This window comes from Phyllostomus hastatus, unplaced genomic scaffold, assembly GCF_019186645.2.
Source record: "Phyllostomus hastatus isolate PE091 unplaced genomic scaffold, TTU_PhHast_1.1 phas_contig_17, whole genome shotgun sequence".
NCBI classification, from domain to species: Eukaryota; Metazoa; Chordata; class Mammalia; order Chiroptera; family Phyllostomidae; genus Phyllostomus; species Phyllostomus hastatus.
Window position 1 is genome coordinate 20,096,528 of NW_025333664.1, and position 18,808 is coordinate 20,115,335.

Below are 18,808 nucleotides of genomic sequence, written 5' to 3' on the forward strand. Positions count from 1 at the left end.
TGATTTTTGGGGGGTCAGATATCATGTTCATTTAGCATGTTTATTAAAAATGGAACATCTAAGAATGATAGAGATTTTAAACTTCTTCACTCTCTCATATACCTTTTGTACTTCCATCCTCATTATTTTCTTGATGTCAAATTCACATAAAAATCCCTTTCTTTTTTCTTTTTTTTTAAGATTTATTTATTTTCAGAGAGGGAGGGGAGGGAGAAAGAGAGAGAGAGAGAAACATGAATGTGTGGTTGCTGGGGGCCATGGCCTGCAACCCAGGCATGCACCTTGGTTGGGAATCGAACCTGTGATAACTTTGGTTCTCAGCCCGTGCTCAATCCACTGAGCTACGCCAGCCAGGGCTAAAAATCCCTTTCTTTTAACCGTCTTTTTTTTTTTTTTTCTTTAAGGAAGCAAGTTCTCCTTCAAATTTCCTTTGGGTATAGGTAGACAGATGGGGATAAGGGGGGTATTTACTCATGTGTCAGGGTGGCAGAGACTGAGAGGCCTCAGCACACGCAAGGTGACAGTTCAGATGAGTCAGTCATGTGTAGTGGGCATGTCTCCAAAGAGATGACATATTCATCTGAAAGGCATATTCAGTTAATTATGGGTCCTCATGGGGACAGTACACAGATTATTTGATTTTAAGACCAAGAGTAGCCCTGGCTGGTGTGGCTCAGTGGATTGAGTGTGGGCTGTGAAACAAAGGGCCACCGGTTGAATTCCCAGTCAGGGCACATGTCTTGGTTGCGGGCCAGGTCCCCAGTGGGGGTCATGTGAGAATCAACCACACATTGATGTTTCTTTCTCTCTCTTTCTCCCTCCCTTCATCTCTCTCTAAAAAACGAATAAATAAAATTTGTTTCTTGAAAAAAAAAAAAAAAGACCAAGAGTGTCATGGTGTTATGACTTATATGGTGAATAAAGGGACAGTGGATCTGCCTAGGAAAGAGTCAGGAGATGGGATGGAGCTGTTAGGGCAGCCTGGAGCTGCCTGTGATGCCAGGGCCCACTGGCCCCATTTAGTCCTTTGGAGACTGAAGTGCAGAGTGGGCTTTAGTGCAAAAGGAAAATATTTGTATTTCTTTATCTCTTACCGAGTTAAGTAGTTCAACCTTGGCATTGGTTAGAAGATTTGAGGTTATTCCTGGTGGAATATTCCATTGATTGGAAAATTCTGAAATAAAGAAGGAGCATCTTATGATACGTGTTGAAAAAAAGCAATGACAGGGCTGGGTTGTTTCATCCACAGTCTACTGAGGGCGTTTCTGGGCAGTGTGTGGGTCTAGGAAAAATCACCCCTGCCCATTCAATGGAGACATTTAAGACATTGTCTCTCTCAGTCTTTTGGGTGTGTGTTGGTGAGTTTCCAAGGATTAGAAGAGACCCTAGAACTAACTGGAAACGTGGCGAGCTTTCTATGCACAAGGAATTGATACCAAGAGATACTGTATCTTGCTGTGTATAATGCACACTTTTTTGCCCACATTATTTGAGGGAAAATAGGGTGTACATTATATAGGAGTATAATGATTACCTACCATGGGTATAATAATCCCATGTATAATATGCACAAAAACATGAGTGTACCTTATACACAGCAAAATATGGTACATTGGCATGTCTGCCCTCACTATCTTAAGAAACCAGAAGAATTAGCTTCTGCAGTTTTGGTGACATTTTGTACTATAGTGGTCCCCTGTAGAGGTCGTCATGAATACGTACAGGTGGCATTTTGCACTATCATCTCTCGATGGTCATTAGGGTTACAACTTCAGACTCTTTACTGTCCCAAACCCTAGTGTCTGTGTGACTAGAGACCTGGGTCCGTCTTTCCTCTAAGTGGCATGATGCTGTTGTTCTGAAGATACCTAGGGGACTGGATTTCATTTGAACCTGTCGAAGAAACATTTTGATTTGGTTTTTATGTTTTGCTATCTCAAGATGCCGAAGTCTCTATCTGAAAACAAAGAAGTGCTTTTCAACCCAGATGGTGATCAGATGTACTGTGCTCTCTGCCACGACATGTTCTGTGGTGTGACTTCACACCCTTGTACATTGCTTGGGACACTAACTCTCCCAGGTGTTCATGTTGATTCTACATACCAGTAATGGTAGATACAAACTTCTTCATAACTGCAGACATCACATCTTCTACCTCGTCCATCTGGAAGAGATGGGAGGGACATTTTTATCAGTAAATCTAGTAGTCCTCCAGTTAGTCCTCACATCGGGGAAAGCAGTCTTGGGTCCCTCTGTGTGTGTGTGTGTGTGTGTGTGTGTGTGTATTTTTTTTCCCCCCAGTGGAAGAAGTCTCTTACTGGACAAGGCTATGTGGGGAGGTGGGTCTCAATCTAACTCTTAGGACTCTAAATTTTTGGGGATTTTCAAAAACCCTTAGGTAACCCCGACAAATGCTTTTTGGGTTCTTCTTATATCCCAGGCACCTCTGCTCTAGACAGAGGTGTGCAGCTGCGTGCCCTCAGGACAAATACCGAATTCAGTATTGGGGAGGACTGGTTGTTGCTGAATGCTTCCTCTTTTGTGTCCTATCCAAATCCCTCCCTGATCCGGTCCTCCCCGCTGGGGTCTACACACCTTCCTCCCTTTGCCTTCCCCTCCTCATCATGGCTGTGGTTCCATGCTGCCTTCCCTCTGCACAGTCTGTTTCCTTTACCTGGTATACATGTACTTTTCATCTGTGGTAAATACTTCAAGCCTGAGTTCAGGCATCATTGTTTTAGTGAACCCACTGTCTGCCTCCCCGCTGGTTCTCCTCCACTCTGTCTTCTTCGTGCTCAGTGGACAGCTATTTGCATAAATGTCCGTGTCCCTTCAGAAGGGTAGTTACTTGAGGTCAGGGACCATGCCTTCTATTTTCCTTTCATGACACAGAGCCTGGCATACCCCATACCTCCCCAGTAAAAATGAGACGAAGGAACTCTGGGCTTGCCATGACTCCCAGAGTTTGCCTCTTGATGGACTCAGCATTACCTGAAGGCTCCCATATAGGACACAGATCGTTCACACAAAGTCATAAGGTCGTTCCCCTCTGGGTGCCCATTGTGTGCTTCCACCCAGTGTGTGGCTACCAGTCACTTAATGAATGGTTGGGCTTGTTTATTCCTTTAATCTGTCTCTGTCTTCCCAATGAAGCCAGAGGGTCACTCCTGGAGTCAGGAAGTTGCATTTTTAGAGCCGGGCTCATAGTGCTGCTCACTAAATGTTTGTTGGATGATGGCATGAACATGTGCAAGGTCGAATGTGTTAAACATGGGGTTGGCTGGTAAATCTTTCATGAGTTTCCATCCTTGTGCTTGGAGCCTAGACATGGGTGCTCCCCTCACTCTTCCCACTTCCCTCTGCTGATCCATGCGCTTGCTCCGTAGGACATGGATTGAAAACCTCAGATGGGGAAGGTGAGGCCATGGGAGGCTGGGTTTGTTTTTGAGCAACTCCCATGAGCTGAGGCAAGGCTAGAATCTAAATCATTTTTCATCCTTCCTGTGGACCCCGAGACTTCCTGGTGTATCAGAACGACACATTCCACTAAAAAAGCATGGACTTCAGGCTTGCCTTCAGGTCAGTGGCTGAATGGGGCACTGCAGCAGTGGACTTAGGGAGCCAGTTTTACCAGTTCTCCTGAGAAGCCTCAGCGTGGAGCTCGCAGTCCTGCTTCGCATTGGGTCTGTGATCTAGTCTGTGTGACCTTTTCCCTTTCAAAGTCCCTGTGTCACTAAGTGTCTGGGTTTAAAGTGATTTCTCATACATCATAAATAGTTTGAAAATCTAATCAACTTACAGCCTCGGGGGGGTTCGTGCTGTGCACAAAGCTGTCAGGAAACAAAGTACAAGGAAAAATTATTTTCAAATAAAAAATATGAACTAACTCTAAAGTAGAGTTTAAGTATTAGCTCAGTTACTTAGTAAAACCATTTATAAATTATCAGATACAGACAGGTGAATACAGCATGTAAGTAAATCTTTGTTCTGAGTTCCCTGTAAGTATCCAACTACTTCCCAAGGGCCTTATCCATTATTCTTCTCATGTGATTTGAGTAGGTTCTTGATATTGTAGTACAACTGATAAATGTCAAGAGGAATTTGTATCTATGGACAGTACCTTAGAATCCTGAGGTCTGCCATCAATGTTCCTCTTACAATCTTCCATGCATAGGAGATGAAAAACCTCTGAATTCATATAAGACAAATGAGTTAAAAATAATACCATGACCACGCTACTCAGCAGACACGTCATGTTGTGATAGGACAAACAAGGCCACAGGTCAGAACTAGTGTGGAGACTGTCTGACCTCAGGAGATGACCTGTTTGTTCTGCCCTGGAGGCTGAGCCCACCAGACTGATTGATCTCCCTTGTCTTAGGGTCACCCAGGCCTGTGGCCCTCAGGGTTAGGGTAGTAACTCCCCTTATCAGATGCTGTTTTTTTCCATGTAACTTCTGCTTCTACTGGTTTCTCTTTGCAACTGAATCCTGATTTGTTGCTACTCAGCACTCACCGTTAGCCCTTGGGCAAAGATCTCACCATCCTTATTCACGTTAACCCAGTAGGTGACTTGCATTTTGTTGCCTGGCAGGCTGAAGTACAGTATTCTGGTGATATGGGCATTCAGGTCATTCATCTGTTGTAGAGAAGTCATCAGTTAGAGTGTGGAGAAGAGAGGAAGGACTGCAGCATGTTGCATTCTGAAACAACCACACACCATTCAACTTATTTATTCAAATATTAATTGATCCTGTAGTATGAGTTGGTCACCTCACTGGGTGCTGGCGTGGCTGAAGTGACCACACAAACAAGGTCTAATTCCAGACCTTGCCGTTTATCTCATTTTCTTTCTTGGAAGGACAGTGGTACCTACACTAGACAAAATTTTACTTTTCCATTGCTTCTCATCCAATTTAAAGACTGTTTCTTTTTATGGCCTAATGCCCGGCCACTCTGTGCTTGAGTATTTTGGGCGACTTTATTAAGGATATGTTTTAGATTGCTTGAAACAGAGCCCAGCACATAGAAAGTACTCAGTGATCATTGTTTCATTAGAACCACTGTCTCTATTCCTTTGACCACTGGGAGCAAGTGAATACCTCACATGTAGAGTAACCCCCTCCCTTGCTCCTGCTGTGACTCCTGATAAGTTACTTCTCTCACATTGGTCACCAGCAGAATGGGAATAAGAATCCCTACCTCCCAGATCTGTTGTGAGGATGAAACGTTGTTCATTATCTAAGGACAACTGGCTTTGTACCTGGCACATAGAAGGCACTGAGGAAACACATGTCCTCCGGTGCCCTTGCTCTCTGCTTTCCCGATATACACAGGATGCACATATATGTTCATTAAGAGGAAATATGTATCCCATTTCCTCACATTCATCTCTGGAACAATGTTCCAGAGCCCATTTCTACTTTCTCACACTAGAGGTTGACAGACTAGGCTTAAACACAACGGACAGGGGTGCCAGGGGCCACGTGGATGATGCTTACCTTGACGGAGCTCTGCTTGGCACTGACAGTGATGATCTCCCTGAGCATTGTGTTCGATAGAGTTATGGCAATGTTGGCATTTTTAGGATCTGGAGGAAGGAGACTACTAGGTGTGAGGACTTTCCCGTTAAAGAAAGCCTAGAGAGGGAAAACCAGAAATCATCATCATCCTGTGAGACTAAGATCAATTTCAGTGCCTCTGGAGTTCCAGCTGAGAGGTGGAGGAGTGAGGCGGCTCCATGTGGGCACTGCCATGGAGGAGCGTGAAGACGAAGAGCAGTAGACCTCCCCAGCCTCTGCTGAGGGACAGTGGGGGGTCGTAGGGTACCTGGGGACTGGAGAAGGACCTCCTTGTAAAGGAGGAAGCACTGCTTTTCTTCGGCTGATTAGCCCTGATGCCGTGCAAATCAGGCCCCCAGACTTTTGATTTTCCAAGAGAAGCCACAAATTCTCATTTTTTTTCAGGTGAATTCCCCCATTTAAGTGTTGCTTCAAGTAAGGTGTGTGTGTGTGTGTATGCATTTGTTCATAACTCAGTTCCTACCCTTTTTTTTTTCACATGTTCTCCCAACCTGGAAGGACCTCCTTGTCAAGCTCAAGGCCATCTTGTCTATGACACCTTTCCATAGATATTCTGACCTCCATTGAATAATTGCATTTCATATGCATTTTCCCCTCTGCTTATAAAATTCAAACTCTAGAAGGCAGGAAATTTGAAAAGTTCATTGAAGTATGAAGAAGGGAAAAGGGATCTTGGGTGACATCTGATATTTCTCCTTATTTTTTGTTGGCATACCTAATATAATTTTTATTTTACTTTAAAGAAATTAACAGTACCTTCATAAGCATTTTGAAAAACTTCTAATGATCTCATACTTGGCTCAATTATTTCCTTTTTGTTCCATTCTAGCTTTTCTCCTTTTCTCATTGTTAATATTTGTATTTCTTTGTCTTTAAATACATGTCCACTTAGGATGTTTGTACAAATGGATTTTCAGAAGTGCAGTGAAGTGGGTCAAAAATCTTGCCTTTCTTCAGTATTCCTTGTGGTTGGGATGGCGGGGTGGGGTGAGTTGGCCCTTTTTGTTGTTTTGTGTATTTTCCCATGTGTGTCTAGACCTGTGCTTACCACATCCTGTTGATCAAGAAATGATTGTCATTCTTGGAATGCCTCTTAGGCATTGTACATTGGACTTAAAAGGAAGGGAAAACATGGCTGACCCCCATGTCAGATGCTCAAGTGTTGTGGTGGAAGCCTGGGGATCCACCCCATGGTAAATATCTGGGGTCTAAGAAGGGATGAAGGTTGGTTTGTCATGTCATTAGAGTATATTTTGAGTTCAAGGGTGTTTCCAGCTTTCTTGCAGAATTTATCATAATAACAAAGAACACTTACACAGTAGAGGATTGAAAGACCTTGTTCAGATGCCTGGAGACTTCTAATGTAGTACTTGAACAACTGAGTAGCTGCAGGAGAGAGGAAAGAGAGAACGTGGAGGGACCCAACATAACAAGTGTTGTGTCCTGGGTTCTCTGCCTGGCTTTGCCCTCCAGGTGGGAGACCACCCCATTCCCTCAAACCCTGGCAGAAAGCTAGTGCCACACTGGCTTATTCTTATGAGTCTTGGAAGAATCTTCAGGGAGTAAGGTGACACAAGAACTCGGCCCTGTCCCTAATATGCCACAACTGCCAGGTGTAGGACAAGGTTTGTTGCCCATGCCCTGTGTTTTGTCTACTCTGCAACTAGGCACTGTCACCAATTTCCGGTTTTGGCTGTGTGGTGTCAGCTGATTAATCAAGTCCCATCACCCCTGTATACATGGACATATTGGAAGAAAGCTCCGCCTCTTAGCCTCCCTGGTGTGAGGCACTGGAACCGCTCCTTGCTCAGGCTCCATGCATGCTTGTGCTTTGCAGACCATCTGAGCCTGGAACACCACCACTGAGATTCCTAAGGGGCTTTTTGTCCTGTTATGCCCTGGATAATGAGTCAGTAATTTGAAGAAGCAGGTAAACTGCCACATTCTCTTCCCCTTCCCTGAGGGTGCTGAGGAGTTTGTTGTTGCAGCTCACAGGTGCATCCTCTTCTGTCTGTCACTCAATGGGATTCCTAGGGAGGGTTGGCCACCTCCTGCATTGATTTGGGCAGCCCCTGGGAGGTTGTGTGTCTGTACTCACGGTTCTTGCATTCGGTGAAATCACTGAGATCAATGTCACATGATTTTGCTTCTTTCAACTGTGAATGAACCACCAGTTAGGTTTGCAGAGGAAACACAGCAGGCCACCTCCTCTTCTCCTCCTCCCCTGTCCTCCTGTCCTTCTTTACTTCTGGGCCTCCTTTGTGGCAGAACTCATTCTCTCCTTCCCCCTGCCCCCAGCTGGAGGCACTGTCCTATCCTACTGCTGGGGTCTTTTGGGCCAGAGGGGATGTTGCATTCCCTAGCCTCTGGACTCCTGAAGGCCAAAGTGTCCTGTTCACGTCTCTCCCAGCCTTAGGCCATATCTGAAGAAAGGGCTTCTTCCTGTCTTCCACCCAATGACAGAGATTTTTTTGATGGTACCCTCCCCTTTCTATGACTTACGTTTTCTTGCAATTTAACTGTCAGCAATTGAGAAATGACATCATCCAAGGGCAGAGGGACAGGGAGAGGCAAAACATCTGTGACCCTGAGAAAGATACAGGCAGAGAGTTGCATGATTTTGCATTTTTGGATTTCACCCAAACATTGGTGATAACCCATCCATTGATGATACAGTTGCATGATGTCCTGCTGCTTAAATTTTGCAACCACCTGAGTCCTTTCACTTTTGGTTTTAGTCCTGAAGGAAGATGCAAAGATACCTGAGAAAATCAGCAAAGCCGGGCATCTGACCAGCGTTCCCACATGAAGGAATTTATCCTTCAGATACTGTGCACTTCTGTGAGCACACTTGTGTGAGACCTTACATATCAGCATAGGATACAAAGTTAATCATTGGAAAAAGCAACTATTCTTTGTTAAGGGACTGGTTAAATAAATTACAATGCACCTTCATAATGGAGTTGTAGGTAGAATTAACATAAGAAGAAGCTACAGATGCAACTGGTTCCAACCCATTTTTTTAATGTGAAATACTTAGAGTACAGATATTATATAATATCTACCCATTTCTATGTTTCTGTATGTATACACATATTAGTTGCTTATACAAATAATATCTCTAAAAGCCAAAAAGAGGGATGGATTCATTGGTTGCTTCCAGGGAGTATAATTAGCCAGCTAGTGTGTATGGGTTTACAGGAGACTTTAGTGTACAGCTTTTTGTATCTTTTGAGTTTTGATCCAGGTGAATGCATTGCTTATGCAAAAAACTAGAACAAAATACAAGTGTGCTTAGTAGGTAGAATGCAGGCTGAGTGAGCTGTTTCCAAGCAGAGACCCATCTGTAGTCCTGTTTATTGATCATTGAAACCCTCGAGGAGGACTTCTGATCAAGATGGTGGTGTAGGCAGACATGGCTCACCTCTTTGCACAACTGCATCAAAATTACAACTAAAATATAGAACAACCATCACTCAGAACCATCAGAAACTGAGCTGAATGGAAGTCTGAAAACTATGTAATTAAAGAAACCACATTCATCTAGACTGGTAGGAGGGGCACAGACACAGAATGGGCTGGTCCCTCCCTCACCCATGTGTGGTGGATAAAAATTCGGGAGAGATATCTCAGGAGTGAGGAGTCCCAGCCCCAACCAAGCCCCCCTGCCCAGGGTTCCAGTGCCAGGAAGATAAGTCCCCACAACTTCTGGCTGCAAAAACCAGCGGGGATTGAATCAGTGAGAAAAACTTCTGGACCCCCAGGCAGTTCCTCTTAAAGAACCCATACACAGACTCACCTACTCAGACTCATTCCCTCTGAGCTCTAGGAACAGGGTAGTAGCTTGAAACTCCCCAGTGACATACAGGGAGAAACTGGTGTCTGGCATCAAGGTGAGCAGAGGCTGTTCTCCCTTTTCTGAACCCTCGTCCCACAGAGCCACAGAGCCAGCAAGTTCATGTCATATCTGAGACTCCATCAACCTGGCTAACACTGTGTGACCACCTTGGAGATCCCAGAGACTCCACTCAACCCAACTTACGGGCCAATCCAAGCTTCTTTTACATATGAATGACTGTTCTTGGCTCATGCTTTACAACTTCCTAAATCCTCTCAAGCAAGTAACAGCTGGCCTCAGTGAGCCCTGGGTCCAGCACTAAAATCAGCTAGCCTACATTCACAGCCTGGCTTCACCTGGGAATCTCTAAGCCCAGCACAAGTAGCAGCCATCTTGGATTGCTTTATAGCATAGGCAGTATGACCTTAAGCAAAACAGAGGGGGGGGGCTGAGCTTGACCCCCGCCACCTGGCAAACACCAGGGCCAGTGGACCCAGTGGGCAGCTAAAGACCACGATGGGGCACCACCATCCAGACTCTGCACATTTGATCCTCCAGAGAGGGAGGAGTTTGGTAATAAATGATCACAGCCAATCCTTGCTGCTGACTGGCCTGGGCAAATCACTCCCATTGATCTGCCAACAGCAACCAAGACTCAACTATAAGAGGAGGGTATGCTCAGCCCACATGAAGGGTACCGCTCGAGTACCCAGCTTGGGTGATAGGGGAGGCTGTGCCAATGGACCCTAAGGACATCTACTACATTAGGCTACATTACCAAGACATGGAGTCAAAGCAGCTCTACCTAATACAGAGAAACAGACACAGGGAGGCTGACAAATGAGGAGACAAAGAAACATGGCCCAAATGAAAGAACAGATCAAAACTCCAGAAAAAGAAATAAACAAAATGGAGATAAGCAATTTACCAGATGCAGAGGTCAAAGCACTGGTTATAAGGATGCTCTAGGAACTTAGTGAGGACCTCAGCAACATAAAAAAGATCCAGTCCGAAACAAAGGATTCACTAATTGAAATAAAGAACAATTTACAGGGATATTACAGTAGAATGGATGAAGCCAAGAATCAAATCAATGATTTGGAACATAAAGAAGCAAAAACAACCAAACAGAACAACAAGAAGGAAAAAGAATCCAAAAAAATGAGGATAGTATATGCAGCCTCTGGGACAACTTAAGAGGTCCAACATTCACATGATAAGGGGTGCCGGAAGGAAAAGAGAAAAAGCAAGAAACTGGAAATCTATTTGAAAAAATAAGGAAAGAAAACTTTCCTAATTTGGTAAAGGAAATACACATGCAAGTCCAGGAAGCACAGAGAATTCCAAATGAATTAGATGCAAAGAGTTCCACTCCAAGACACATCATAATTAAAATCCCTAAGAGTTAAAAATAAAGAGAGAATCTTAAAATCAGCAAGTGAAAAGAAGTTAGGACCTACAGGGGAGTTTTCATAAGACTGTCAGCTGATTTCTTAAAAGAAACTTGGCAGGCTAGGAGGGATTGGCAAGAAATATTTAAAGTCATAAAAAGCAGGGACCTACAGCCAAGATTGCTGTACTCAGCAAAGCTATCATTTAGAATGAAAGGGAGATAAAGAGCTTCCCAGACAAGAAAACACTAAAGGACTTCATTATCACCCAACCATTATTATATGAAATGTTAAAGGGAGTTATTTAAGAAAAAGATGATCAAAACTATGAATAATAAAATGGCAAAAAATGCAAATCTATTAGCAATTGAACCTAAAAACTAAGCTGAGCAAACAAGAGCAGACAGAATCATGGATACAGAGTGAAGTTTGATGGTTGTCAGATGGGAGGGGGTTGTGGGTGAATGGGTGAAAAGGTGAGGGGGTTAAGAAACACAAATAGGTAGTGACAGAATAGCCTTGGGGATATTAGTGCAGTATAGGACATGGAGTAGTCAAAGAACTTATATTGACACATGGACATGAACAATAGTGTGGGGATTGCCTGAGGGAATGGGGGATGCTGGGTGGAGGGCAGCAAAGAGGGAAAATTGGGACAACTGTAACAGCATAATCAATAAAATAAAATAAAAAAAAGAAACCATTGGATTCACTGAACTAATGTATGAGGGTACCCCACTGTGTACCAGTGGGGACCTTCTGGCACACTGGCCCTTGCTCCTAAAATGAGAAAAAATGGTCTCACGTACGTCTTCACCAACTGAAGGTACACTTTGTTGACCTTGATGTCAATGTCCTGGACTTGGAGGTTGACACATTGGGTGCTGTTTATGGAAATCCCAATTTTCAGAGTCATGTCCCCATTCACCTGAAATCCCAGGAGGCTGATAACAGGTCCTAATAGGCTGTGGACAACAAGACACAGGTGAAACCAGAACTGGCTGCAGGATATTGCTCAGCCTAAGTGGTGGGCGTTTTGGGAGTGAGCCTCATGGGTGTGGAGTGAACCTCCAGGTTTTAGAGACAGGGAAAGGTTGGTGCTTCCCATGAGCATGACAGTGCCCTGTACATGAGATTCAGAGCCTGGTTCATGGCAGGCATTGCATTAAACACTGACAAATCCCTCTCTTGGCCAAACTTCAGGAAGTCTTCTTTTGCCAGAGGCACCAGGCTGCCTTGTATCTAGATGCCCATCACAGGTTCACATTTGTGCCTAGCACCTGGGCTGTCTGTTGTGTGGGTGACAGCATAAGAAAGACCCTCTGTATACCAGAACCAGGTCTCATTAGCACTGAATGTTCTGGAGAAGACAAATGGCTCTTCCTGCACCTGCTAGTTGTATTGGTCACAGACATGGGTTCTGGAGGCAGAATGCCTGGATTCAAAGGCTTTCCCTACCATATCTCAGCTGTGTGACTGTGAGCAAGGTTTGTAACAGGTTTGCTGGTCTGATTTGGTTTCCTAATCTTGAGACAGGGCTACTTTTCTGATGAGGTCATCAAGAGGTTTCAGGAAGGTGAGAGTGCCTCAGTTAAGTGCCTGGGTGGAGCTGGGTCAGTGAGAGGTATCTGTGCTGTGTGTGTTAGTGCAAGCAGTCTTCTTCTTCCCAGTGTGGACTCCTGCCCCTCTCCTGTCTTCCTGTGTGCCCTGGGCCTATATGTTAACCTGTTCTTCCCCCACATGTTGACTCTCACTGGCAGGGAGCACTTCTAGTCGTCCCTCTGTGCCCAGCATGGCACCTGGTATGGAGTAGCATTTATTAACTACCTGTTAGGTGGGTGAGTGAACGTGTGCATGCACACATTTACTTTGTTAACTTCCTGAGTGCTGTTAAACATGTCTGTCTCTGCCAGCTGCCTAGGACCGTGTGTGTAACTGTGGGCTGATTCTCCTTAGAGAGTGCAGATTATCTGGAAGGTGTACTTCCCGAAATTCCAGTGGTATCAGTACAAGATGCACTAAGCTGTTTCTCTCTGTGTTGGCCATCTGTATAAATGTGCATATTTCACAAGGAAATGTGTATTTCTGATTGACTAACACTCTTTGAGGGTGGAGCTTTTATGGGGTCCTTGTCCTGCCTTGGTCCTGTGGGCTGGAGAGGGGGACTGCTGTGCCTGGTGCCTAATCTGCCCCACCCTCAGACATCCCGCCTTACTCTGTGCTGTCTCTGCCTGGCCCTTGAACACTGGATATGAAGGGCCTGGTCCAGGCCAACCCAGCTGGCTGAGTGGGAGACAGTCTCACCCTTTTCCACCAACGAAGGCAGTAGTTGGGGCTTGGACAAGGATGCCATTGTCTGTCATCGCTGACATCATGTTGTCCACCGTTGCTTTTTGAACCTCTAATCTGCAAAGTGACAGCATCCATGGTCAGTTCTGGCTCAAGGACTCAGCCTGAGCTGCAGGAAAAATGCCTTTGAAGTAGTCAGTTAACAACCTACCAACCCATCCATCCCCTGGATTCTCCAGTCCTGTTACTCACCCAGTTCTTTAAACCCAAGAAATCCTTCTCCTATTACCCAACAAAGGGCAGACTTTTAGCCCAGAGCTGTAATATTATTTTGTGAAAACATGGATGTCTCTGTCCATGGGATCCATTATGGGAAGATGAACTTGAGTATCCCGATCTTAAGCCTTCTCGTGTGCCATACCTTAGGGTCAAGGAAGCACTTACCCTAGCAGGAGATCCTTCAGGTTCACACCTCCGAGCAGGCCTGAGAGCGCATCAGTGACACCACCTGGCACCACACTGTTCAGTATGCCCTCGGTGGATTCTGTGAGCCCGCCCACTGTGTTGAGCACACCACTCAGGGGTTCACTGACTTGGTTGAGCACACCACTCAGGGGGAGATTAGAGAGAAGAGAAGAGCCAGCTTTCCTTGCAGGATCCCTCTTTGCACCATTGGGTAGTAGGCCTCCCAAGACCCCTTGGGCCACGGGTATCAGGTTACCAACAGCATCAGTGGCTTTGGAGAGTGATGGCAATGGGAGATTTGAGGACTCGCTGCTGGTCCCCTTGTCTGGGGGACCACTCTGGCCACCACCACCGAGGATATTGAGGGGGGAAGTGAGGTCTAACAGAGACAGCAAGTCCAAGTTGGACACTGTTTCTAACAGTGTCCCAAGCAAACCGGCCAGATCCACCTCTGCACACTTGAGCATCTCCTCAATCTGGGGGGGCAGGGTGCTGTTCAGATCTGAAATGGTAAAGAGACACGTTCTTACCATTAGCTGCCCAGCTGGTTCAGCCAGAGGAGCCTTCCCAGCTGGAGAGCCGGCACTGAAGGGTAGGGGGCCCATAGGCACTGTCCATCCTGCCTTCTAGACACACCAATCCAATCCCTGCTCTGCCCACCTGGAGGATGGCCTGGCCACCTAGAAATATACTAGTCCCTGTTAAGAGTTAACATTTGTTAGCACATTCCTGAGGCTGGCCTGGTGTGAGTATGTTACTCTGAAGTGACTTGGGCATGGAATGAAAGGACCCTGTTTAGCTTTTGAGCCCAGTAGCCTAGAATATAACCTAGGCCTGGCTCTGCCTCTTGAAGACCAAGTGACCTGAGGCAGGGTGTTCTGTTTCCTAAGCCCCAGTCTCTGCAGCCATCCATGCGTGTGTGATGGGACCTACAGTGTGGGTACTGGGTGCTGGATGAAATGAGTGAGGAAGTAGGTGAGGGGAGTGTTGGTGGAGCTGACAGTTCTGGAGTTTCCTGGTGTCCATCTGGGTGAGTCTATACAAGTCCCTTCCCTTCTGCAGGCCTCATTTTGCCCTTGTGTACCCTTGGGAGGTCCTGCATGTTGACACACTCCCTCTGCTGGACCTCCTGCATCAGCTCTCGTCCTCCTGGAACACTGTTATGGTGGGGGTGGAGCAGGTGCTAACCATAGGTTTGCCTTCACATGGGAGAGAAGCAAGTCAGGGAGAACTGGGACTTCAGAAGATGGTGGTGAGGGGAAGTACGGGTGTCAAGAGCCAAGTAGCAGAGCTGTGAAGTCGCAGGGTTCTATCCTGTCATGCTGCTCAGAACAGCTGTCACATCTGGAGGGTGGACAGCCTTGGCTGCCTAGCAAGAAAGTGAACTGGGCAGAGGGACAAGATTCTTGGCCCAGTAGAGTAGCAGAAAGAAGTGTGCTGGTATCAGCCCCTGTCCAGCTGCTGGGCCATGGCCTGTGGAGCCTGCCCACTGCTTCCTGTGCCCAGGGCTCCTCAGTCTGGAGGACCCTTGCCTGTTAGGGTGATGTGGATACACCTCCATCCCTGGTATGTCTCAGAGAATGTCTTGCACATGTGAACCTGGAGACCCGCTCAAGAGTGTTTAGGTCAACATTGCTTAGAGTAGCACACAGTACATGAAAGCAAAGTTGATGTGTAAATCGTGAGGATTCATCAGGTAGAATATTGCAGTGAAAATGAATGGGCGAAAATTTCCCATTACAGCATAGATGATTCACCTCAAATGTAAGTAGGAAAGACAATGCAAGAAGGCCACTTTTTGGAAAACTTTATAGCATGTAGTGAAATTTTAGATTCAGAATTAGCAGCCACATGTGGTAGAATATGAAGAATGGCAGTGTAGAATTGATCAGGCTGGAGGCCTCTTCTGGAGGGAAGGAGAGAGGAGAAGGGAAAGATACGCAGCCCAGTAGGGGTTGTGGGGCTGTTAGCTCTATACCTGGTTTTATTCTTCTTTTTAGAGAGAGAGAGAGAGAGAAAGGGAGAGAGAAACATTGATGTGAGAGAGAAAGCATCAGCTGGTTGTTTCCCTTACCTGAATGGATCTGTGATGTACATACCTGGACTGGGACCAAACCTGTAACCTAGGTATGTACTTTGATCAGAAATCAAACCAGCAACCTTTCAGTTACAGGACGACACTCCAACCAACTGAGCTACATGGGTCCAGGGGGTTTTATTCTTAATGTAGATGTTAGTTACCAAGGTGTTTGCTATGTATACCTTTTCGGTTTTTGTATGTTTGACAATGAAATTCACCGCCGCCACCACCAGACACTGCCTGATGAACACACAGCTGTCCTCTGCACAACTGTCTGAGCTTTTCTGTATATGTGAAGTAATCTGTAATAAGAAGGGATGGTGGAGGAGTGGAGCAGATGTTCCTGAGGTAGTGCAGTGGCGGGGAGCTGTGAGGCTGGGCACTGCAGTCAGCAGGCAGGTGCCAAGTTTCCCTCTGTCACCCTGTCCTGTCATGCTGGAAGGCCGACCTAGGCCATGGCTTCAGAAGGCCATTAAGGGGAGCCATGTGGACTTTCCTGCTGGCCTTTATCTGATGGTGATTCTTATTCCCTTCCCGTTCCTCATAGGGAGTCTCTTGCAATTCCTGACTCCTCTGCCTTCGGGCCCTAAGAGATTGCTGGGGGACAAAATTCCACATCTCCCTGAGGAGAAACCTGAGACTAAGGAATCTTGGGGACCACAATTCTGGTCAAGGGTTTAGGGATAGGCCTGGATTTCTTATTTTCTGGCTCCTGGTCAACCAGGTTGATGCTTTAAGCACCCATGGGTGTCTGGGATAAGCTCTGGAGCGCAGCATTGAGAAACAGATTTCCTGGCACAGTGTCCAGTTGATGAGAATCATGTGAAAGGAAAGCAACCAGAATTTGCTGGATCCAAGAGCTTTCTTCTCCAGGCTTGCTTTGGTGTGTGCTACCCAATGTGTGGACTGTGACAAGCAGCCTCAGCATCATCTTGATCTCATTAGAAACCAGTACTGCTGTGCTACTGCCACAGCAGAAGGTCTGGGAGTGGGGCCAGGCAGCTGCTTTCTTATCAGGCTCCCAAGGTGATTCTGATACCACCTCCTCTTCGAGAACAATTGTTCAAATGGTATAAGTAGACTTTGGACTTAGAAATGAGGAGCACAGGTGAGGGGTATGAAAATTAAAGGTATATTGGTGGAACAGTTCTTACTTACAGTCATTGAGTTGGCTGCTAGACATGAAGAACTTGGCCACAGGGACACAGCTGGGTTTTGGGGTCTCAGACAGATATTTTATGGATGGAGATCCTTTTGGAATTGGGGGATATCTGGGGAACTGTCCAGATTGTAGAATGGGTCTTCTTCCAGAAAGATTTGGCAACCCAGAAGGAAGGCTCAGTGGGTCAACTGCTGCTGCCTGGACAGCCAGTGTGGTGACCAGGGCCCAGAGGGTCAGCATCTTGGCAGCTGATATCTGCAAAGGAGGGAGGGCTTCGTCAGACTCCACATTCCCAGTGGACCAGAGGGCTGCCAGTATGTTTGTACTGGATGTACATGCAAGGTCCTAGCTGTTGTAGGAGGGTGCCATTCACATGGTAGATATTGTAGTTTGCATAGTGTATTCAAAGGACAATGTTTCAGCCCATGGCAGTCAGTGTCTTGAGAAGGGCTTCCATTGACTTCTATTTGACCTTTGCATAAAGGTGTGTATGGACTGGTGGCCCCCTTTGAGTACAGGCCACACCTTTCCCTGAAGGGTCCCACATTCTCTTGCCAGTCTTTGAGCCAAACATCCTTGAAGTGGTCTGAGTCACCTCTGGGGAACTGGACAGTGTTGAGTGATCCAACTACAAGTGGTGGTCAAGGTCTCTCCCTGTTTCAGGTCAGGCAATATATAGCGGTTTCTTTGTTGGTGTGAGCTTATCAACGGCCCATTCCTTTGTGGAGTATGAATGGATATCAGCTGCTTTAAACTGTCTGCACACCCCCTGAGGGGAGCCTGTGTCCTCATTAAGCAGGTGGTGAAACTTGTGTAGAGCAGGCAGTTATGCTTGCCTGTGCCCATTGTCCAGCCCCCTGGTAGTTTTGTCTGGTCAGGAGTAAACCACCTAATCAGCCATTCCCAGGTTTGGGAAACCACCTGCCACCTCTTTGGTTATTGGGCTGTCCTGTCATTTTAGCTCAGTGTGCAGAGGCCAGAGTTACCTCCCTGTGTAAGCAGCTCAGGTCTACTCTGTCTTTCTAAGGACCGTCATTGTGTTTTGGGCCAGCACTGGCATGGTTCGACAGTGGCATTAGCCAGTTCACACTATTGCACTAGTATCTGGCACAAAGTGGGCTCCCTGTGTATGAAGTGAATGATTGTGTTAACCAGGCCATCCACCTGCTGTGGCCCCTTCTGTGTGCAAGGCCATGTGTGGTCCTACTGACCCCTGGCCATGCAGCCTTTTTCCCTTGGCTGGAGTTGAGCAGCCGTAACTGGAGCGCTTGTGTAAGTGTGTGAGTGTCAAATCCACCTCTGTTGGTTGGGTGTGTCCATGCATATCCACTTACTAAGTACTGGCCAGGGTGCAAACATCTGTAATGTCTTATATAATCCTCCCAGCAAGTCCTGGCCCTTGGTAGTGCTATTACTCCCCTTTCCAGCAAAGGCACAGAGCTGGCTTCTCTCCTGGGCAGGAAAGCCCGTCTGACTCTGAGCTCAACTCTGTGACTCAGTGGAGGTCACTCCTTTCCTGACTGTCAGAGTCCTCCCTTCCTGTGCCTCTCAAAGTCCGTCTGTCTCTAGCACTTTGGGTGACATGGAGGCTTGTGTCTGAGGGCCTTTTCCCTCAGTGAAGCAAGTAGTCTCTGGAGTTCTTCTTGCTGTGGGTAGGTAGGTGCTGACCACACCACACTGCTTGTCATTCACCAGTGTCACCAAAGACCCCCTCTTGCAGAAATGTTGGGAAGGACATAATGGGAAGCTGGTGACAATCCTTCACATCGAACAAATTAGGCTTTATGAAAAAAAATCATCGGGGGACTTCCGGCAAGATGGAGGCATAGGTGGATGCACTGTACCTCCACACACAACCAAGATTAGAACAACAACAATTTAGAGGTAGAATAACACCCAGAACTGATAGAGAATTTATCTGAATGGAAGTCGGACAGCCAAGAAGTTGAAGTAGACCCGTTCATCCAGACTGGTAGGAGGTGCGGGATGCAGCATGAGTCT

At 46.3% G+C, this 18,808-nt stretch overlaps 1 protein-coding gene across 1 annotated transcript; it reads right to left on the reverse strand.

Annotated features, from left to right (window-relative positions):
• Positions 1 to 900: 900 nt before the first annotated feature.
• LOC123815034 (vomeromodulin-like) lies at positions 901 to 17,047 on the reverse strand. The gene is made up of 12 exons (XM_045833196.1): positions 16,804 to 17,047; positions 13,545 to 14,067; positions 13,116 to 13,217; positions 11,621 to 11,776; positions 8,085 to 8,169; positions 7,681 to 7,738; positions 6,898 to 6,968; positions 5,502 to 5,639; positions 4,517 to 4,639; positions 2,104 to 2,164; positions 1,095 to 1,174; positions 901 to 939 (listed from the first exon to the last, which is right to left on the reverse strand). The coding sequence occupies exons 1-12, from the start codon at positions 17,045 to 17,047 to the stop codon at positions 901 to 903; spliced, it is 1,680 nt and encodes a 559-aa protein (XP_045689152.1).
• Between the last annotated feature and the right edge of the window lie 1,761 nt (positions 17,048 to 18,808).